Here is a 23,970-nt window from a genome sequence, read left to right as displayed (position 1 = left end):
AAAACAAAATCTAAATCAGACATTAACTGCCAGGTCAATTCAAGTTCCCTTCAGCAAAATCTATGAACTTTGAATAAGTTCGCAAATTGTACCAAGGTATTTTAAAGGAGAAACTGGATTGCTCGGAATGACATGTATATACAAAAGTTAAGAGCCAGGGGACTAGTAGATGATACAAATCAAGATGCAATACAAAACCTGTAACTAAGACTTTTATTCTGGAATGCATGGGTAAAAGATATCAGAGAAACTTTAATACATGAGATGTAAAAATGTGCTAATATAGCTTACAGAAGAACAGAGTCATGAACTCTAATTCCTCTGAGGAGGAGGACATCGTGGAGGACGACAGGGGATGGAGCATTCCAAGCTCCTCAGGAGTCAGGCATGTGGAAGACCCACAGAAAGTGGAACAGCAGGAGCCCTTGCCAGAGCAGGCTAAAGAATCCTTGGCAAAATCAGAGACAGAAGCTGTTCCCTTACCTACACCAGCAGTTGAGACCAGGGCAGCATCTACACCCAGTTCCCCTGAACTTGATAAGCAGCGTAGGCTCCAGGCTCTGAAACAGCGGCGTGGTGACCTTTAGTCCTAGCAGGATGAAGCACTGCCTTGGAGGCGATTGCTCTTAAGCCAGGATGCCCTTTCTCTCGTTGCAGAAGCACCTGCGCAAAGACCCTCCCGGCTCAGCTCTCTGCTATACCTGCTCTCCCGGCTCTGACCCTTGGACTCAAATGTTCTGGACTACATTTTCTTCCTTGTTTCCCTGGATGGCTTGGTACACTTCGGACTCAAATTATGACTGTGGCTGCTTTCCTGCCTGCATTCAGCATAAATAGTTTAATACACTATCTAACACTTAATTGGCAGGAGGGAGAATCGTTCTAAAAGGTTAGAGCTCTCGGGGGGAGGGGGAGGATTAGAAAAAATAAAATTCTCATTCTCAGCAATGGTGAAAGAGCAAGGGAGCAACTACCCTAGCAACTCAGCCAAGCAAGTCCCAAACAGTTACTACCAGAGTTGTCACCATTTACTGATGACAGGAAACACTAGTTCTAAAGAGGAAATAAGCATCACCAAATTCTGAGCTGCCATTCCTATCTATTTTCTGGTGACAGCTGAAGACATTGTAAATGAACAAAGCTATATATAAAATCAGGCACATTAAAGGTAGTATAAGCCTTGTAAAAATACTTCCTATTGAAAAAGAAAACACTGCCCTCTGGAGGAAGGTGTTTTTACAAAGAGGCTAAGGAATGGTTGCCTAGCAATGGGTCAGTTAGAGGATAGCAGTTGGAAGCATAGAAGGTGAAGGATCTGAGAGGAAGATGTCCAGGAGGAGAGAGCCTGGAGAGACGGGGGGGGGGAATTGGACTAAGAGTGATCATCATCATATGTGGTCCTTCTGTTGAAGTGTTTCTGCTGCTGCAAAGAATTCTTACTTCTTGGAGACATTTTCCATCCCGCCTCTACCAAGTCCTGGAGAATGTGAGTGGGAGCAAAAAGATGGAGACTCGAGTACTCCCCTGCGAATCTGAGGTTTCTTAATTTATTTTATTGATAACAGTGTTTGTTCGAAATTCCAAATTTTATTTCCCTGGTTTACCACCTCGCTCATCTTTAAATAAAGGTTTTATTTGTGCAAATAGTTCAGGGTTGAATGGAGTGTCCACCCTCCCGTGCCAAGGAACTTGGCCCTTTTTAGGCTAAAAATGGGTTACGCAGTAGAAAAATTTCATAGTGCACTTCAATTACTTACAAACTGACAGGATAAATGTAAAATTGTGACATTTCTAAATACAATAAATTATTACTGCTTGGATCAGTATGTTCTGGAAAACACAGAGTGGTCTTTTGATATTAACAAGGGTATGACTGACAAGCTGCAAACATTGCCAATCCACTTACAAACAAGTGATCATAGTATAATCACTTTTAACACATCCTGTAAAAACTACAAATGAAGCAGAACTCACAGAACAGGCATTTTCTGCCTCCTCCCAGTGTATTCCACCATGCCCCATATGCTACCCCCTGGAAGAGTGGGGCACATAAATGTGGGGGTCTGCAGTGAGGGAAAAGAAACTGCAGAAATTCTCCCTCCAGAAAATGCCATTAGATATAAGCCAACAAATATAACACCTTGACTAGAAACTCCAACAAAGTCATATTTAATTTTAAAATGGAGGATTCCTCACAAATGAGATAACTAGTTAAAAAGGTCTGGAGAATCAAATCCCTTCGGGAAGCTTGGAAGCTACTTAAAACAACTGCAACAGAAACTCAATACATACAACATTAGAAAACGACATGTCTGGTTTAAAGACTCAGTGAGAATGGTGGATTATAAATACAGTAAATAAAACAAAATTTTAAAAAGTCATAATAATCACAGAAACGTTTCCTTTAAAAACACAAGTTTCACCTGAAAGAGAGGAGGAGACAATCAATAATAATAACATTCAATGTATATACTGCCCTTCAGGACAACTTAACACCCACTCAGAGCAGTTTACCAAGTATGTTATTATTTCCCCACAACAATCACCCTATGATGTGGGTGAAGCTGAGAGAGCTCCTAGGAGCTGTGACTGACCCAAGGTCACCCAGCTGGCTACAAGTGGAGGAGTGAGGAATCAAATCCAGTTCTCAGGATTAGAGTCCAAACACAAGTCAGAGAAAAGTGTGACAGCTGGATGATGAAGTAATGACAAGGAAATTGCAGAGAAATTAAATTATTTGCATAAGTTTTCACTGCAATCCATTGTCTTCAGTAGCCCAGCAGAAGAGTTAGATCAAGCTGAAGTGACTACGGATGATGTTTTAGAATGGAAGTATCAAGTCATCAGATCAAGGTAGCTTCCACAATACGTTCATAAAAGAATTCAAATGAGAAACAGTTGATCTTTTAACAATAATGTGTAATTTAAAACTAAAAGTAGCTTTCTCAATAGAGGAGTGGAAAGTAGCCAAAGTAATACCAACGGATCTTTGGGGATGCAGAAAAGTACAGACTCATCACCTTAACTTCTTGCTGAAATAGAAACTGTTATCTTTCTGGAGATGGAATACCCCATGTTGGTGCACAAGGCAGACCATGATAAATGTTAGAATTGTTCAATCAATCCTGGGACACATGGCTGCTATCAGAATGCTAGCCTAGATGACCTTTAATCTGACTCAGAAAGGCAACTTTAATTTTCACATTATGCATTCCACAGTAAAACAACTGTAGTTTGCACCAGATACTTATGCAAACATTTTGTTATGTTAACATTCTGAATGCTCCTCAAGCCATTCACATAATTAAGGTTGTCCTATAAACTTACTGTGAATCTGAAAGTTAGTCAGAGTTGCCATTATCAATGCAGTAACACTACCAAACACCACTGAGCATTACCTACACAAAAGATGAAAGGATAGATTCAAAGGACTCCAGGTACAGTTCCATTTGTGGAATGAATCTTTCTCAACTCTGTCCTCTCACTGCAGCTCTCAAAATACTGCCCCTGGGGATTGGGGGGGGGCCTCAGGAATACCATATGATGCAGGGGTCTGCAGCAGAATGGATACAACAACAAAAATTGTCTCCTCTTCTGCTTGAACAAGTCCCTTTCTATACCTGAAGACAACATTCGACCTGACTCATTCTGTCCACAAGATTAAATTTTATCCAATATTAGGAATACACAATGCCTTGTTAGTAGACCTACTGTTAAATTCACATGATATAAACATAGTATTGTATCTGAAATACTGAATTCAACATATTCTTACCAGCTTACTGAAATGGTATTTACAGTAACCACAATACTGGACATTATCTGCACCATTACCTTCTTCTTCACAAAGAAGTCCTGCGAACTGTGCACTAAGAAAAACGCACAGAATATAGGAGTCAAACATCAGAAACAGAAAACATGCCATCACTAAACATGCATCCATAAGAAAAGTCTAAATATTTTAAGCATAAAAATGTCACAATAGATTAAATACATCTCCCAGGGTAATAAAACTATGTCATAACAGGTTTAAAATATGGGGTTTTGCACTCGAGTTTACTTACCATGTTACATGGAAAGCTTGGCGACACCCATGCTTGTTACAAGTCATGCAAGCACCAGTGGCTGCTTTACTTTCTCTGCCTTGCTCATCACATATATAACATGTCTATGGGGGAAAATAGGACAATAATTCAGTACACTGAACATGTTCAATATGCAAAGCTAACCATTTTTTCTTTTTAAAAAGCTTTTTTGCAAGTCTCACATCATGTGAATAAGACTACATAATAATGAAGCAAACTGTTCACTCCCATTATCTCACAGTATACTATATAGTATTGTTTAAGGGCTGTTTTATTACCATGGCCAATCTGCAGACCCCAAAAGCAGGTCAGCAATCACAGGAGCTACCTCAAAGAAGATGAAAAAACAGCCTTTACAGCCAAATCTCTATTATCTCAAACTAACGATTACTTTAAAAACCAAAGCTCAGAAGCACGAGGCAATTTGATCTCTTATAAAACTGACAATTATCAGCTTCTGCTTGAACATACTTGTATCACCTACCAGTCTTTAACTGAAACAGTAGGACACATTTCAAGAGAGGAAGAGCTGCCCCCTGAAGTTTACTTTTGACACATAAACTGGGGGAGGGGGTTTAAGAACTTTAGTGTTTTAAAAACTCTAATACTGGAACCCTAAACAAGTTTTATTAGTACTTCATTTTTTTCACTTCGTTACAACTTCATGGCATGAGATGTTTTATATAATCATATTTTCCAATAGCCAATGCACTCTGATCTTGGCTTAGTGCAGCATATCCAACTCCCTCCAAAGCAATCTGAATCCCTACTTTGACCATATATTGTTTGTTCCTTTCTAATAACTGAAATAATCACTCCTTCATACTGTTCCTTATGCTTTCCCAGCATTGTGTATCCATCCCTACCCTTTTAATAAATCCAGATAACCACTTTCCATCATCCAAATTGATTGCCACTGCTAGCCCCTTCCCTATAAGTATGTTTGAAAAAAAATATAAGTATGTTCGAAAAAAAATCTATGCAAATTACAAAATGCAGCTTGCCCTTTCAGCAATTCTGCTGCCTCTTCTATGTCCACTGATTGTTCATAATATGTATACAACCCTTCCATATTTCAAGCGTTACCTTTTACTTATTTACTTCATTTGTACCTCACTTTCCTCCCCAATGAGGACCCAAAATGCTTTACATTCTCTTCTCCATTTTAATTAATCTTCCCATTTGCTTGGCGTGCAGAAGGTCCCAGGTTCACTCCCCAGCATAACAAGGATCAGGCAGTAGGTTACAAGAAAGACCTCTATTTGAGACCCTGGAGAGCCACTGCCAATCTGAGGAAATTCTGACCTTGAAGAACCAATAGTTTGATTCAATATAAGGCAGCTTCATGCATTTCATCTTACAAAAAACCCTGTCAGGTAGGTTAGGCTGAGTGTATATAATTGGCCCAGGGTCATCCAGCAAGCTACCACAACAGAGTAGGCATACAATAAATAACAATTTGTAACTATCCTGCTATATAAAAGGCAGGCCGTATTGGCGGCGACTCACTTTTTACCCTTGCTCAGGTGCACTGCCGATGACTCTGGCTTTGAGACCCCTGCAAAGTGCCCGCTTGCCACCAGGAGGCGGCCCATTAAATAGATGGCCTAAGCATTCCTTCCTGCACCTACCCTCAATGCCCTCCCACTCTGGCCTCCAGGGCGCTGCAAAGTGCTTGCTTGCCGCTGGGAGGGGGCACACCAAATCAGTTTTCTAGAGCCCGCTGTATTTTTTCACACAACAGGCATTATTTCTAGTTGCTACATATTTCAGCTACACAAGTGGCCTAAAGTAGCAATTGGACCCCATCTATGGGCTGTAAGTTCCACTGCAAGAGAGTGAGGTACTACTACTATATATCAATGCCATTCCACATTTTCCAGTGTAGAGTCCTACTTGGAGCAACTTGGCTTAAAGTCTCCCATATTTTGCAGTGGCTAGTGAGTGCAAGCCAATTTGTGAAACACTTCCACAGATACCTGATATAAAATCAAAGTCCAACTCCAGGAGGTCCTTTAACACCCCTAAGTAGGTACACAGAAGGATTTCATGAGGACTTGATCTTAATCATGGAAAAAGGTCTCACCTGGTAGAATTTCTGTGCAACCCAAGAAAGTTCTAAGCCTCTGAATCTGACAAGCCTGGCACCATCTGACTTCTTGGTCCATAGTGAAGTATTTTGCCTTATGAATTTTCTTCCTTTGTTCCATCACATTTCAGACTTGCAGGTTCACAAGTCCCACGTGAGGTTTTGTTCCATCTACCACTTCTCTCTCTCCCCAAGTGTCCACTGCCCACTGTTTCCTCTTGCTTTTTCATATCTGTTGTCTTTCTTTGTGGTGTCCTGGCTTCTTTCATCAATCTTTGCTTAGCTACTGAACATCTACCTGCTTATCAATGATAGAAAATCCACATGTAGAAGACATCTGGTCTCTTAAGGTACCACTGGACCCAAATCTTGCTCTTCTACTACAGACCAACATGGCTACCCACCTGAAACTATCCCCCTTTTATGCTTTCTTAAAGGTACAAGAGCAAGGACCTAACAACTCAAGGACCTGACAACTTTATACCTCCACTGGACCCCTGGTCATAGTAGGCCATCCTGCTTCCTTCCACTTTCATTAACCTCTTTTCTAAACTGTTTTATCTCTCCTTCCTGCTTCAAACCACTGTTTCATACACCAAGTTACTACTTTGCAGTACAATGCCTACTACCTTCCCTTTATTTTCATTTCCCCTTTTTGTATGTCTTGCTCCTTGGTTTCCCTACCTCTTGGGACCTTTTCACACGCCTTAGTCTTCCTATATTGCTCATACAACTTCAATTATCTGGAGCCTGCATAAAGGACCTTAAATCAGTGACTGGCAATTTCTTTAATCAGAAATGTTTATTTAAGAAAAATATCCCAGCAATCTATCACTAAGTTGATTAAGATAAAGACAAATAACACTATAACACAGTAAAATGAGTGCTAGGTCAAAGGCAGTTTTCAATCAATGGAATGCACTTCTGTCAGTGAAGCAAAAAATTCCCACCTTCCTCCACAGCCCACTGAGCTCCTCAAAATTTTTCTAGGGCAAAGGGGACCCTCAGAACTGTGTAGGGACAAAAACAGCCCCTCCACTGGCAGAAAATGGCCTTTGACCTCAAATTCAAGATAATAAAAACAATGGCAACAGTAAAAGAAAATACCTCACAATCAGGATTAGTCTTAGTCTACGGGCAACTAGGGCAGCTGCTCCAGGCCCCCACATTGGGTGGGAACCCCAACTCCTCCCCCCAACTAACAGCAGGCTCCTGCAGCTGTTGCCACTCGTGTTCATCCCGTCTGGGGCTTGGGCAGCCAGCTTCTAGCAGTGATGGTTGGTTATTCCCACTAGCTTTGCATGGGGTGAGGACCACCCCTTGCTTGAACCTGGTGGGTAGGATGGCAATGGGGCAATGCTATTGGGGCCCCAACCTAGCCTTTCCCCCAGGCCCCAGGATCACAGACTACACTTGTCCCTAATTCAAAGCAATTTATTTTTTAATAAGCCATACTCACCATACAAAAGCATACAGCAGCATCCTATCAGCAATAAAATTAATAGAGATAACATCAAGAAGACAGTGACTGAAGCCATCAAAGGCCTTATGAAGCAACACAGATCTGACTCATTTCCAGATGGCCAGAATAAAAGAACACCTTGATTTATGTACTCAACGCTGACTTCCTAGATCAGGGCACATACAAATGAAAAGTTCAATTCATGGGGAGAGGCAGACATTTGGGTACTCTGAACATAAGCCCTTTAGGGCTGTAAAGATTAAGAGAGGCACACTGAATTGGGCCCAGAAACAAATTGGCAATCAGTGTGGCTGATACATCACTAAAAGAATACAGACAACACAAGCGGTTTCCCATCAGAACCCTTGCTATTACATTTTTGATCAACTAGAATTTCCAGAAAATCCTGAAAGACAGTCCTAGTTCGACATACAGCATAGTAATCCCAACTTGATGGTAATCAAGGCATGAATTATTGTGCGTGCACCCATGCATTCCACTAACAACTACAGCTGCCAAACCATCTAAACTGGTAGAACATGCTCCTGGAAATCTCAACCTGCTTCTCAGTAAGAAAGACCACAACCAGGAATATTCCCAGGTTGTAAACCAGATCCCTTCAAGGGAGCACAACCTGATTATACTATAAAATACATCATTTTACTTCCATTTTATCTTATTTTAAACTCTTTCAGTTTGTCCACATTCAGTCTTTTGCTGTACCAAACACAAAGTAATGGCTTCCATTTCCTCCTTAGAATGTAATGGAACGAAGAAATACAAAACCGTGTCATCTACATATTGGTGGTACTGAACAAATATTTAACTTGTCCCAGTAATTCTGTGAAAATGTCAAATACTATGGGAGACAAGACGAAAGCCTAGCAAAACTCCCTAACCCAAAGGACTAAGGGGTAAAGAGAGACTCACTCCATGCACCATCTTCTGATATCTGTCTGCATGTAGACATAAGAGCCACTGCAAAACAGAATCCTACCCCTAACCCCATTCCAGGCAGATAGGAAAAAAGGATACCATATAGTCGATAGTAGTAAAAGCTACAGAAAAACTAACAGGGAAGTCTGGCAAAAGTCATCAAGTATGGAAGGGAGCTCTGACTCTTGAAAGCTCACATCAGAGATTTTGAACATATCCACAGGCAGTACCCATATTATGAGGGACCTACCTCAGACACACAAGCTTAAGAGTCTTCAATAATACCAAGACCAGTTCAGTCAGGTAGATTGCTGGGCAGCAGGATGTGAACTGCACCAACAGAATCCCCAGCCTGTCTCGTATGAGACAAACACCTGGAAAAGTGCTAGATAGGACAACAGCAAAAAGAGAGACAGTAATAATAACAACATTCAATTTATATACCACCCTTCAGGCCAATTAACATCCACTCAGAGTGGTTTACAAAGTGTGTTATTATTATCCTCACAACAATCACCCTGTGAGATGGGTGGGACTGAGAGAGCTCTGGAAGAGCTGTGACTGACCCAAGCCATCCAGCTGGTTTCAAGTGGAGGGGAATCAAACCCGGTTCTCCAAATTAGAGTTCTGCTGCTCTTAACCACTACACCCAACTGATAATTATAGTTTCACCTAACCTCTCCTACACCAGACTTTACTACAACTAGGCCCCAGTAATATAGGTCAAGTAAAGATATTCCTGTGAGAGAATCTTCCATTTATTGATCTGGCATTCAGTAACAAGACATCAATATTTGGTGGTTCCCAGACAACAACTAAGGTGCCCTAAATTGGAAACAGGACCAAAAGAGAGGCTAGCATACACCTATTCAAGCTCCCTTCTCTTGTTCTTGCACCTACCACATCCATAATTCTTGCTGCCCACAAAATGTAATACTGGCACTTCTAGAGTATACCCATATATACCAAGAGCCTCTACCTGTGGTCCTAGGCACAACATCCCAGCCTAATCCACTATATCACAAACAAAAATAACCCAGATTCCTCAAAGTAACAGGCACCATTTTTTAGTATATTTCCATGCTTTATTCAAGAAATTCAGCACTGCATGCATGGTTCTTCCTTTCTTATTGTACCCTCACAACAACCCTGTGTAGTTAGGTTATGCTGTCAGAAAGCAACTGACCCAAGTGAGCAAGATGGCAGAGTGGAAAGGTGAACTCAGGGTTCCCATATCCTAGTTCAAGCCTCATTACATTTTTACACCACCCCCACCTCAATTGATTTGAGATCTCATATTCCAAGAAGCCTCTTCCATCAATTTCTCCTTCCTCAATCTAAGATAAGATCCTTATAGGACCTCTACGGAGGGCATTAGAGCTCTGCAACCCTAGATGTTTTAGCAGCCGATCTCTAAGAACATATGAGATATAAAAAGCCCTGCTGAATCAAACTCAAAATCCCTCTCTTCAAGCATTTTGTTTCTCTTTTTTAATTAGTTTTTAGTTCCAGCTTATTCTGATAGCAGAGTTAATCAAAAATCTTACATTTCATTTCATCTCTACAAATTCCATCATAATTATATTATTTTTCACTACGCTATTATCGCTGTAAGTCTACTTTCTTTCATTCTAGTACTTTCCTCATTCATTTAATTGTGTTTTGCTAACATATAGTTATATCCCTATGTTATACTTCCGTTCAACCCATCTATAGAGTGGGGTCCATTTTTGTTTCCCATCATGTTTGTTTTTTTTCTTTTATTAATTCTGTCAGTGTGTCCAGTTCTGCCATCTCTTAAGATTTTCTCTATCAATTCTTCTTTTATTGATTTATCTGTATGTTTCCAATATCTGGCATATACTATTCTTGCTGCTGTTATTATATGGATTATCAAATATCTATTTCCCCTATTTATCTCCTACGGCGTTCTATTTAGTAGGAGCATTTCCAGTTTGAAGGGTATATTCATTTCTAGCACCTCTTGCAGCAATTCATGTATCCCTTTCCAATATTTCTTCGCTTTTTTACATAGCCACCATAAAGGGAAACAGGTGCCCGTTTTCTCTTTACACTTCCAGCACTTATTGGATACTTCGGGATACATCTTTGCTCATTTTTCTGGTGTCACATACCAACTATAAAACATTTTATGTAGGTTTTCTTTGAAGGTGGCTGATTTTGTTATTTTGATATTTGTTCTCTATATCTGTAGCCATTGCTCCAAATCTATGCCATGCCCCAGGTTTTGTTTCCACTTTGCCATATGATCTTTTAGTGCCTCCTCTTCTGTCTTCAATTGTTTCATGAAGGCATATAATTTTCTAATTAGTTTTCCATTTGTTTCTAACAGCAGCTTATCAAAAGGGTATTGTTCCATGTAGAATCCCTGTGTTTTATCTTTAGTAAATCTGGATTCTATTTGCGCTCTTAGCCACCATCCTGTCTCTATGCTCTGTCCTTTTAGTTCTTCTGTTGACTTTAGCTTTCCATCCTCTCCTAACAGCTGTTCATAGGTGTACATATTCTCCCATTTTAGTAGGTTTGGTTGGGTAAATGCTTCCACTGGTGATATCCATCTTGGCGTTTTTGTATATATTTGGGCTTTTATTTTCTCCCAAACATTCATTAGGGATTTTTTTATTATATGATCCTTAAAATATTTATGCGTATCTTTTTTGGTACCAGAGGTAGGCATGCCATCCCAACTTAAGGTCATCTCCTTCTAATTTTAAAAGTCTTGTGCAGTAGGAGCCATTCCTTTATCCATACCAACGTACAAGCCTTGTAGTATAGCTCCCAGACAGGTAGGTCACATCCTGTTTTCTCTTTGGGGTTCTGTAAGACTTTGAATCTTATTCTTGGTATTTTACTTTGCCATATGAATTTTCAAAATATTTGATTTAATTCTTGAAAATATGATTGATTTCTTATAATTGGAATGGTCTGAAATAGAAACATGTATTTTGGTAATATGTTCATTTTAATCGTAGCTATTCGGCCCAAGAGAGATATATGCATGTCGTTCCATTTATTCAGATCTTCCTTGACTTCTTTTAGTAATTTCTGGTAGTTGTCTTCCATTAAGGAGGTAACTCTATTAGTTATGTGGATTTCTAAATATTTTACTTCCCCCCCCCACTGAAAACTGGATTTCTCCATTAACTTCTTAATTTGTATTTTTGTCATATTCTTGGTAATTATCTTTGTTTTTTGGTAATTAAGTTTCATTCCTGCCATTTCACCAAATCATCTTAATTTTTCCATCAAGGAATCAATTGCTTCTATAGGTTCTTCCAAAATATGTATCAAGTCGTCCGCAAGTGCTTGTAACTTATATTCTTCTCCTTTTATTTTTATTCCTTTTACTGCTTCCATCTTTCTGATTTCATTGTTTAGCACTTCCATTGTCAAGATGAAGAGAAGTGGCGATAGAGGGCATCCCTGTCTTGTTCCTTTTTCTATTTTTATACCCTCTGGTAAGTCCCCATTCACACTTATTTTTGCCTTTTGTTCCATATATATCATTTGGATCATGTTTACAAATTTGGATCCATATTTCATCTCCTTTAGTTGTTCTACCATAAACCTCTAGTTGACGTTGTCGAAGGCTTTCTCCACATCAAAAAATAATAGAGCCATTTGTTTTCCTGGGTGTGCTTTGTAATATTCTAAAATATTTAATACTATTCTAGCGTTATTTCTTAACTGCCTTCTTGGTAGGAAACCCATTTGATCTTGGTGGATTATTTGATTCAATATCTTTTTCAGCCTAGCTGCTATTATTGTGGCAAATATTTTATAAGAACATATGAGATATAAAAGGCCCTGCTGAATCAAACTCAAAATCCCTCTCTTCAAGCATTTTGTTTCTAGCAGCAGCCATTCAGGTGTTTCTGAGAAACCTACAAGCAGTACACCAAAGCAGCTACCCCATCAGATCCTCAGCAGGTGACGGTGAGCTCAGTTTCAGACTCTTAGGGGTACCATATCACCTACTCATACCTAAAAATAACTTGGAACAGGAAAGAGAAGGGTACGGCAAAGGAACTGCTAACAAGGTAGGTGTCTGTATCTGGAGAGGCTCTGAGATGAGCTCTGATGCTGGTACTTGCACACCTTTGCCCAATCTGTTCCATGGCTGTTATTACAAGGACATGCTTGGCACAGCTCCACAAACAATCTACTATATATAAAAGGTTAACCATGTTGCCAATGACTCAGTTGTCGGCAGTTGCGGCTGATGCAGGGCCCTGGTAGGGCAGAGCCAGGCCTCCCTGCTGCCTTCCCCAGGCTTCTGAGGAGCTACAGAGGCGGCATGGCGCTGCGGCCTGGTGAGTGGCCTTGCTGCCACAGCAGCAGTGGGGAGGCCTGTCATGCCAGGCCACAGAGGTGGCAATAAGGCCCTGTGTGACACTGAAGCCTGGCATGGTGTGCCGCACCAGGAGCAAGAGGGCTGCAGCGAGTGGGAGCTCCCCGCCACCTTCGTGGTCTTGGGAGGGCTGCGCAGGTGTGGCCCTCCCAAGGCCCCACTGCTACAGCCCATTGACCAGTGGGTGTGCTTCGCCAGGATAAAATGTGAATAGTCTGCGTGGCTTGGCACACCAGTCCTTCCTGCAGCCTGCAGCAGGCCTCTTGAGGGGCCATGGAGGTGGCAGGGAGGCCCAGCACTGCATGGCTCAATGGCCCTTCCAAGGCTCCTGCCACTTCCTCCTCCAGCTCAGGAGCTGCAAGTGATAGTAGTAGTGTGGGTCACTGGGGAAGTTTGGAAGGAAGAAATAAAGCTGTAGAGGGGATTGGAACACCTGGTGGACAGCGGGGGCCGGCAAGAGATGGGTAGGATGCAGGCTCAGGGAGCTGTGCAGACCAGGCAGGAGATGAGGCAAAAGGCGCTACTGCTGCTGTGACAAGCAGATTCAGGGATTCGGCTGCCATCACCCTAATGACCACAGCCTCATTGCATTTCCCCTAAATCTACAGTGAGTACAGTGCCTAAGCATTTTATTCTGTTTTTCTATTGGCCTGCTGGGTGTCATTGTTGCATCTCCATGGCAGCGTCCTGTCCATCACTGTCAGCCCTGTCAATCATCGGGGATGACATAAGGACTCTTACCACTATGCCCAAAGGTGGAGGGAGGAGAAATGGGGAGGAGGGAGGAAGCCAGCCGTAGGGGGGAGGGGAGCAGAGGGAAGTCTTGGTGAGTGTGACTGTGAGCAGGTGCGCATCTCTGTGTGTTAATCTTTGCAGCTCCTCATCTTGTCACTTTCACTTCTTTCCCTGTCTCTCCCCCACAGTAACAATCCTCGCCCTTCCCCTCTGAATGCACAGTCAGAAAATGTGCAAGGCGCGGACAGTCGATTTATTGTATATACCCTTTGGCTATTATAAGATTATAAAACTCTCAATAGTGAGGGGTGCGAATTGGGTTTCAATATTGGATCAGGGCCATTGCTTTAAATTCATGGATCAGAGACGGAAAGGAAGTTAGAAAGAACAAGAAGAAGCTGGGCCAGCCTGGGCTCTTTGATGGGATGAAGGGCTCCTAACATGATTTACACATAGTTGCGCTTCATTCTGCCTATCTGAACACTAATAGTGCTGGGGAAGAAAAGCTAGATGAGATCATTAGGCCCATTCTCAGGCCGCTGACCCTGCCAGGAGCAGCCACTCAATGTCGTGTGGGCTGGGGCAGAGAGAAGGGAGAGGAAAAGCAGAGCGCTTCTGAGCGTCTCTTCCCCTAGTAGAGAAGCTGCTCAAGGCAACTTTCCACAACGAACTTGGCAGAAACAGCCTCCCGTTGCCTCCACAGCTGCTGCAGAGCCTTGGGAAGGCTAGGAATCTCCCCAAGGGTGATGGCAGGGCCTGGCCAAAAGGCGCAGCTTGGGGGGCCACTTGCCACCAGGAGGGGGGCCCGCCAAATCCATTTTCTAGAGCCCACTGTATTTGTTCACACAACAGGCTCTGTTGCTAGTGAGTCCATAACCTCCTGCCTGACAATTCTGATGGGCTTAAGGATTCAAGAGCAAGTTTGTCTCAACTCGCATATTCCTTTGCTCGGATGAAGAATTTAATATCTCATCTTCTTACCATACTACCAGTTCAAGCATCTGGCAGGAAAGTCCTCAAGTTGTGGTCTATTTCTATTTCAAGCTTATCTCTTGCAGCCACAACCATTTGGCAGGAACATGCTTTGGAGGTTGCCAGCAAGTCTTACTGAGTAGAAGGAAGGCATTGGTTTGCTGTTTTCTTTTTTTCACTCTTCCAAGTCTTGGGGAGGGGGCAGGCAGAATAAAACTAGAGAAGCCGTGTTTCAAGTTTTTTGTCCCAAGCTGCAGGGGCAGAAGGTGGCATTTATAATCAGTGGAGCAGAGTATCTCCTTTAGTTCTTCACCAGATTAGGTGTTGGAAAGGTAAGTCCTAAAGGCTTAAAGAACCTGAAGTACCTCTGTCACTGGCTTCTATGCTGCCTTGACAAGGATGGTATTGAGAAGTTCTAGCCCTATGATATAGCACACGCTTTGCCTATGTAAGATCACAAGTTCAGTCTTGGCTGAAAGAATTTGGGGTAGCAAAACTTGGGAGAGACTTCTGCCTACGGCCTCACACTCAGAACATACTGTAGACAGATGTCTAATTCCTGGACAGGACGGCAGTGTTATCCTTGGATAATGTTCTACATGCCTGGGGGAGGATTCTGTCTGTCTCTGCTGCCCCGCCCCCAAACGTGCATCATTCTACACATACTGAAAGCCACCTAAACAGGTATTTGGAGCCCTTTGCAATTCCCTTCAGTTTTTAGCATCCATAAAAATTTGACATCATGCCCAAACTGGAAAATAACATAGTAAGAGCAGCCCTGCTATATCAGACCAGTGGTCTATTTAACCCAGAAGCCTGTTTCACATAGCTGCCAAACCAGTAGTCTTAAAGGGCCAAACCATGTACAGGGGACACGACTTCCCCATGACACTGCCTTCTAGTACTGATACTTAGAGGTTTACTGACTCTGAATAAGGAAGTTCCCTTTAGTCACCATGGCTAGTTGCCATTGAGGAGCCTATCCTCTCTGAATCTGTCTAATCCCTTTTTAAAGCAATCTGTCTAATCCAGTTCTGTCTAGTTTCTCCATCCCATGCATAGTTTATAACCCTACCCATTAGCCATATTTTTTCCTGATAATTCCAAAAGCTTTAGCCTTTCACACAGGAAAGATACTCTGCGATGGACAGAGCCAAGGCTGTCCCCTTGCACCTGTTCTGCCATCAGTGCAAATATCCACAACTTATCTTCCCTTCTCAGAAAAAAACCCTTATTTCTTGTTGTGTTAAATTTATGTTCTCCTCAGTATTTAGGGTGGACAAGGTTACAAAAGCAGGTTTTACCAAGGCAAGGAAGAGGGTGCCTTAGAAATACCATCACTGTGTTACCTCATGGGTGGTAGATTTTAAAGAGTGCCAGGCACCTGCAGGCTAACACATATTTCTCTGGGACTGTTCCTTATTACCAATCAAAAGATCAATATTGTCAGCTAATACAGTTTCAAAGTCAGTTAACAATGATGTTTTAATCCTAATTATCAGTGGATATAAACAATATATATAATAGTGAACCACAACATAACAATATGCAACCTATATTAATGTACATACCACATATAGGCCAAAGCAATTGATCTCTAACCAATGTGTAACAAGCTCTGAATGTACAGTACAGCATCTCACTGCCAGCAAATTCATGCTTCTATCTGCTCTTTTCCAAAACAACATGAACAATATTGGAACAAATAAAATGGTGAAACTATTTTGAAGACTACCTGAAGACAGCAACATTTGAGTCTAGTAGCACGTTAGAGACCAAATAGATTTCCAGGGTATGAGCTTTTAAGAGTCAAAGCTCCCTTTGTCAGACAGCAACCTTTCTCACAATGGACTCTTCTTCCCCACCACTGAACCTTTACATGTAGCAAGACCAGGAATGGTCTTCATCTCGTATGTCCTCTCCTACCCCAATCACTGCACAAAGAATGTGGTAACTAAGCCAGGATATCAGTCTCTCATGCTCTTCCCAAAACAATATGGAAGAAGACACATACATACACACAAATATTCACTAGATGTAATATATTAAAACACTCTAAATTTAGAGGCAGAGGAAGATTTATCTCAAGATGTCATTTAAAAAGTGACAAGGCTACATGTATGGATTTTATTAATTTTATGAAATTACTCAGTCTTTTTAGTATAGAAATATACTTGGATATAGTAAAAGAAGGTGTGCAAACGGGTGCGGTAAGACAAATATGTGCATTTTAATGGCTGCAAAAAAATGTGCAGTAGAAGTTACCAGGAAGAGTATATAACAGAACAGCTGAAACACAATGAAGTGTGAGGGAATCTGTGAGGAACCACAAGAAACGTTGGTATCATAAGAGCCCTCAGAGTCAAGAAAGAGACTCGCATTAGCCCAATGGATTTTTAACACACAACTGCTTTTAACACTCCTCTCAGTTTCAACAGCCGTTTGCTATGTAACATACGGAACTGCTGTTTGGGAAAAAAAAAGTCTAACGACTTTTTATACTCTCAGACTCATTCCACAGCTCTTGAAATTCTGATCTATGGAGGGGGTTTATTTTTATGTCCTTAATATTAACACTGATCAATATACCTAGCATTTGAAAACATTAAATATAAGTTAAAAACAGCATTAAAGTAAAGACGTTGTCAGATGTTATTTTGCCAGTGAGAAAGTTAATGTGGTGACAGAAGGAATGAATCTCAGGTTTGTGCTCTGCCTCCCCGCAGTATGCATCTAACAATGTCTGATCAGGGCTGGAGGACTATTTATCTGTTTGCTTAATCTCCAATCCCCCAAACTGGTCCCCAGAATTAAAGTGAATAATAAATCCCACATATAAACATGGTACAGTTCTGAATGAATGTTACCATAGCCCCATGCAGACATTCAGTTAAATGCTAATCAGGGAATCAGGATCACACTGCCTGTGCCCCTACAGCAGTGCACTGTAGAAACATTTACAAACTGCACCCTGGGGATATACTGGGCCCAAACCACATGACTGAAGCTTATAATAGGACAATTTTATTTCAATGAAATGTTCTACATTCTATAAAACTATACAATAAATTTCATGAGGACCCAAGGAAATGTGAGCTTAGCCACTCAGTACAAGCAAAATGGTCTGCTGTGGGGGGGGGGGAGAAATCTATGTAATGACATTAAAATATTTAAGTTCATGCTGGAAAGTTAGATTCCTAATTAAGCAGACATTAGTTCATGTTATCAGTTTAAGACATTTTTAAAAGAATGTTACAAATTTACTTTAATGTAGAATGTTTAAGAAGTAGAGCTAAAAATTCAAAGCAAACTATGCTCAGTTTTAGAAAACAGGTCTGTTATAAATACATTTATCAAATAGTGGTTATATAAAGAAAGTAAGTCATAATACATAATTATACCTTATTATAACGATCATGAGGGACAGACTGCAACACGATAGGTTCCATTGTAGAAACATTAGCAAACTGCACCTCGGGAATGTACAGAGCACAAACCACATGAGCCCAACCTATAAAAAGTTAATTGAATTTTATTTTTAATGTTTTTTGAAAATGCAAATAGAATAATTTCAGCTATAACAAGGAGTACCTTCCATATGATTTGCATGTATTTTTAATAATTCAATACAACATAGGTAAGTAACTTCAACACATTCCTTACAACATCATAGCATGTAGAAACAGGGTAAGACTACAACATTTTCAAATCGCTACAATACAAGTCGATAAACAACTGATACAAATTAATATTACTTTTTAAAAATCTAATCCTGTAAACAGATTTTATCCAATGAAGTCAGCAGGCTTACAGTTAACAGAGCAGAATTTTAATCTGAGCAGAATGAAATATATACACTATTCTGCTATAACAGCTTTCTGGTTATAAGACTCTCTGTAGGAAAGAATGAATTTTTGCTTTTTTTGCTGATTAGATCCAAGACATAATTGTACATCTTATATTTTCTTAAGTACTAACACAGAATAGTGTTTCAGATAATGAACCAACAGTTTGTTTTCAATCCTTGAAAGTAGCTTTTGACAAGTTTTCATAGACAACTACAGTGTACTGTTTTTTCCTTTAGCTTTCCAGAGATTTTTGACCCAGAAAAGAGACTGCCTAATTTCAGGTTCTCTTTAGCTCCCAAGGGAGTCACCAATTTGTGTTTGCTGAAGAAAACAATTTAACCATGTCTGCTACTGTTTCATTGCATAAATAGCTCAGCTTGAAAATTACTTTGCTATTCAAGCACTGTCCATAGTGTGTCCTGGACTGCTTTATACAGAGAATTCCCAGGCAGTTTGATACAACAATTTCCCAATATGAAAAGCAGCAGAATAGCAAGAATGTTCAAAGGTGAATTACAGCTTTCCACAGGAAATTAGGCCCTTATCCTGTCCACACGTCTAGAATTTCCTCAATGGAAAGTACCATATTTTCATTCCTTCCTGCTTTCTACATCTGGATCGATCTTCTGCCACCCCAGTTTTTCCTCTCTCCTCATCATCTTCTACAGTATGTAATATTACTGAACATAGTTCTAAAACTATGGAGTTCTAAACTTTGGAGCCTCACAATTTGAGATATTTTAAGCAGAATATATTTCATTTTTTTGAATGCTCGTCTATCGCAATAATACTATAGCTATAGTTACAATAAAGTAAATAAAACTACCATCACTAAAGTCTTTAAATATCTTGTGTGGCATGATGTATTATGAAGAGCAAATACCACATGTAGTAGAAATATGTCCTAAAGTTCATAGAGAAAATGTTCCATGGAGCTTTGAAGTGGCAGAAATCTGCAGGCAGTGTACTTAATATCATTTTTCAAACATTTCCATTTTATACTTTATTGTATTTCACACTTCAAACACCCATTTTTATGCAATGCGCTTATTGCATAAAGTCTGACTCAGCCTCCACCAGCATGTACATATGTCTTATTCTACACATAAAATTAAACATATTATACAATAAAGGCAAAAAAATAATGCAGTCAGGTTTAACTTTGACCTACAATTCTGAATCAAATAGACTCCCAGGGCAGCTTACAATATGCAAGACACCTAAAAATAGCATCAAAACAATCTAAAATCCACAGCACTAACAATATTCAGTTATGCAAATGAAAGCAGAAATTATAATAGCATGAAAACAATGCAGCAGTGACAAAAAACCAACAGAATGAACAAGTTAAATCAGTAAACACACAAGATGCTATGAGGTTGGAGCCAAACTAAATTGGCAATTTTCACCAATTCCCCCTTCCCACTGCAGTCCCCCTTCATGTTAATCCTCAGGCTCTGCTATTCTCCAAGAGCAGCACTTCATGGAGATCACTGGGCTGCTGTGGGAGGGAAGAGGTAGGAAAGTTCAAGTTTTGGAAAATTTAGTCTGAATCTAACTGTATATAAGCAGCACCAATAGACAAAAAATCTACAAAACTATCCTTAAAATGCCAAAGTATATAGAGACAGTGTTAAAAGACTAGTAGATAAAAGGAAAAAATATCCACTTATAATAAAAAACACAATCATTCATAGAGTTATATTATAGCTTGAAATCTGATAACAGGGATTGATAAGTCACCTCAAGTGTCATCTTGACTTTTTACTTTTATTTTCATACCTAGGAACTACTGCATCTCTGCAAGTGACTCAATATTCCAATAATAAAAATTTATGATTCTACCTACCAATCAAACAGCATGCACATTTATCTTCCATTTTACAGAAAACAATAATTTGTCCAACACCAACCACCTGTCCATTCTTTTGCTAAGATTACTGGGAGAGAGGGGAATGGAATAGGAAGGTTATAAGAGTTACAAAGGAGAATGGAAAAGGCAGAAACAATAGCAAAAATGAACACCAGAAAAAAAAAGAAGCAGTGCCTTCATTCCAGCTAACACTTATCAACTAAAATCTGGAGGGAGGAAAAGACCCTATTGCGAGGTCATGAGTAATGCTATCAAAAATAAGCAATGTATCAAATATCATTTTCTAAAATGGTAACAATAGTAATTTAAACATTTAAGAAACTTATAATTAACCATCTGAAGTTGTATAAAGGCTCTATTGAGTTTTAAGTCAATGGATGCCATGGTTAAAGTGCACTAATACAATTAGTACAGTTTTATATAGAAAGTATATCTGAAGTATATCTGAAGAATAAACAGAAGATTTATTATTTAAACAGCAATTTAATTCAATCCACCCTACCTCCAGATCTGTTCTTTCCAGCTGCTACACTGCAAAAATATGCAGTACTTTAGCACTACCTGTAGAATCATAATGTGGAGTTAATTTTCAAGTTGCCCTTTAGAAGCAAGAAGCCTTCATCAGGAACACTCCAGCTGATCTAGTAAGTGCTTAATTACAAGTCTGTGTACTTGCTAAGTTGTTTTGATGGCCCTGATCCAATGCTGAAACCCAGTGAAAGCACTAGAGCTTATGCTGGCCATCTTCATCTTCTTCCATTGGTTTTAAAGAGATTTAGTCATTACTTGTGTTAGCTGTATTGGGCCACCAGCATCAGAAAACACAATTTTTACAGCACACAGAAATACTATATTGCTACACTCAAAACAATATTTCAAGTAAAAAGATGCCACCAATTTACCACAAAGTCTAACAGACAGGAAGTTCTTCATATCATGAAGAACTTGCACATGTAAATGAAGCAATGGGGGAAGCAACTGGAAATACAGTTAAGCAAGTCTAGGCAAAGTGTTCAACAACCTCAGCTTCCTACATCATAACAATTTTCAGTCCAATTTATTTCAACAGAAAAGATACAAAACAGGCTTAAATCTATCACTGAAACCAATGACTAAAATAGCTTAACTTGGCTGAATAGAACCTTGAGCTTTTAAAATAAACATGTCATTCCATATGCTACAAAAGATTGCAATTGGGAGTGTGCCTATGGCCACGGCAGCCATGATTCATGTATTTCTGCAGTGGGAGTCCGTTTTTCCCTGTAATAGAAACAAATGGGGTGGCTGGGGTACCTTCTTTGGGGGGCTATAAAATGGCCCCCCGGCGGTCCAATCTTCATGAAACTTGGGGAATTTAGAGGACAGTCCAGAGTATGTTCCCTGAAAATGTTGTAGATTTCTTTTGCAAAATCTACAATCTACAAAATTTTCTTTGTCCCTCTAAAGAAGGTGCCCCCACCCCCCCTGGATGCCTCCATAGTTTCCCCCATAGGGAATAATGAAGATTGGAGGTGTCTGGGGGCACCTTCTTTGAGGGGGACAAAGAATGCCCCCCAATTCCAATCTTCATGAAACTTGCAGTGTTGTTAGAGGACAGTTTGGAGTAGGTCCCTAGAAAATTTGGTTAAATTCGGTCCAGAAATGGTTCTCCCAGGCCCCTGGAAATCCCCAAATCGCATTTCCTATTGGAAACAGGTGGGAAGCAGTTTCTTGTTAACAGCTAGAAATAGCAAGAAACTAACAGCAAGAAACTCTGCTGCTGCAGCTCCCGAAGTTGACCGGAAAATTTCGGTAAACTTTACTTCAGTATTGCCGAATCGCTTCGGCAATACTGGAATGAGTTTGTTAATACAGAATCAGGTAAAATTCGGTATGTTTTACTGAACCCTGAACCAAATCACACATCCCTAGTTGAGAGTCTCTGGTTTCACCAACTGCATAGTGACTAGCAATAATTCCCATAGGAGCACAGGCACAACAATGTCAGTACCAAAACCACAACAGTTCTGAGGTAGCTGGTTGTGTTCAATAGTTTTTCTTCTGAGAGGCCACAACTGGTGACCAAGATCAGCTCTAATTTTTTGCCCATTTCATTGATACCTTCCCAAACAGATCTTTTTTAAGACTGCTGGGTAAAGAAATCTCATTCCTGAAGCCAGTACAGTATAGCAGTTAAAGCAGTTGAACTAGGATCTGGGAGACCCAGGTTTAAATCCCTAACTCCACCACGAAAGCTTGCTAGGTGACCTTGGGCCAGTCACACACACTCAGCCTAATGTGCCTCACATGGCTCTTGGAGGAGAGGAGAATGATGTAAGCCAGTGGTGAGAAAGGAGGGAAAGTAAAATAAAAATAAAGGAAGTGTTGGGATTTAGAAAGACAAAGGGTGGCCTCTCTGCAGCTGAACGGTTAGCCATCTCTTCTGAACTATCTATAAGCAATAAAGTGAAAACTAGCTCTGCAGCAAGAAATTCGCTAGAAAGGCCCCTGATCATTGTTACCACTGCAGCAGAGAAAAGAGAATTCAGCTGGAAGCCTGACTTGTTGCCTGAGGACTGCACTTTTGAGGTGAGGCAATTTCATCACTAAATGCTAGCTCTAAAATTTCTGAACTGTTGCTCTGCACAGGTTCAAAGCCCCATCAGTGTGATGCCAAGACCATGAAGAAGAAAGGTTTTCTAAGTACTGTTATATGTCAAATAGACTGGGACTTGTAAATTGAAGTAACATGGAAATCACTGTGGGATGGCATCTGATGGCTAAACAGCCTGCCTTTTCACCTCAAGGCAGAATAATCTGACTGAATAACTGAGGCTGAAGAGTGTTCTGGTGAACTAGACTGTCACAGCTGCTCAACAGAGATCTACTAGGTCAGATAACCAAAAATGCCTTCATTGCTTGAGGATAACCAGGATCATGTCTATTCTCTAAACAGATAAAACACACCTGCACCTTTCAGCTCAATCAAGGAAGTCCCTGTCTAGCTACTGGAACGGACCATTGGATACTCACAATGAAGGGTACTTCTCCTGAGGAAAGGAGGACATCTTGATGGCTGATTCCCACCCTTTAATCAGGGAGGCAGGAACAAGTTTTCTACTTCCTGGACTCCTAGTGGGAGTCACCCTTTCTTTCAGTTTTGGTAACTCTGAAACCAGTTACAGCATCATAATTATAAATACGACACTCTAGAATTGACTAACAAGGAGAAAGGTGAGAACAAACATGTTAAGGGGAAACATCAGGACAGGAAGTAAATTTGTCAGGCAGAAGAGTGTGAAAAGACAATGACTTCAGGAGGGGCAAGATGTCCTTTCCTCAGAGGAAAAGGACCCTTCATGGTATTCAATGGTCCGTTCTCCCTCTGAGGTGGAGGATATCTTGATGGGACCTCCAAGAGCAGTGTCCCTATTTTCTGGGTGGGTCATTATCATCTGGTCATAAAATATGTTGCAATACTCTTCTGCCAAACGCTGCAGCAGCTGAATCGTAAGTGTTCAGCTTATAGTGTTTAATAAAGGTAGATACAGATGACCAAGTAGCTGCCTTGCAAATCTCTTAACTGTAGCATGTCTGGCAAATGCTGCACTGGTGCAGC

At 40.5% G+C, this 23,970-nt stretch overlaps 1 protein-coding gene across 6 annotated transcripts in view; it reads right to left on the bottom strand.

The window, feature by feature from the left end:
• Window positions 1-23,970, bottom strand: part of MLLT10 (MLLT10 histone lysine methyltransferase DOT1L cofactor) — a 183,127-nt gene that overhangs the window by 119,278 nt on the left and 39,879 nt on the right. For 5 of the 6 annotated variants that reach the window (XM_054991141.1, XM_054991136.1, XM_054991137.1 and 2 more), the window contains exons 5-7: window positions 18,053-18,162; window positions 4,065-4,168; window positions 3,776-3,869 (exon numbers count right to left, since the gene is read on the bottom strand). In XM_054991141.1, coding sequence (XP_054847116.1) covers window positions 3,776-3,869; window positions 4,065-4,168; window positions 18,053-18,162 — 308 coding nt within the window. Of the gene's footprint in view, window positions 1-3,775; window positions 3,870-4,064; window positions 4,169-6,171; window positions 6,213-18,052; window positions 18,163-23,970 lie in introns of those variants that run through there. The other variant, XM_054991140.1, reaches the window with a different exon arrangement.

Source organism: Eublepharis macularius, chromosome 11, assembly GCF_028583425.1.
Source record: "Eublepharis macularius isolate TG4126 chromosome 11, MPM_Emac_v1.0, whole genome shotgun sequence".
Taxonomy (NCBI): Eukaryota; Metazoa; Chordata; class Lepidosauria; order Squamata; family Eublepharidae; genus Eublepharis; species Eublepharis macularius.
This window is presented reverse-complemented; position numbering and strand designations above follow the sequence as displayed.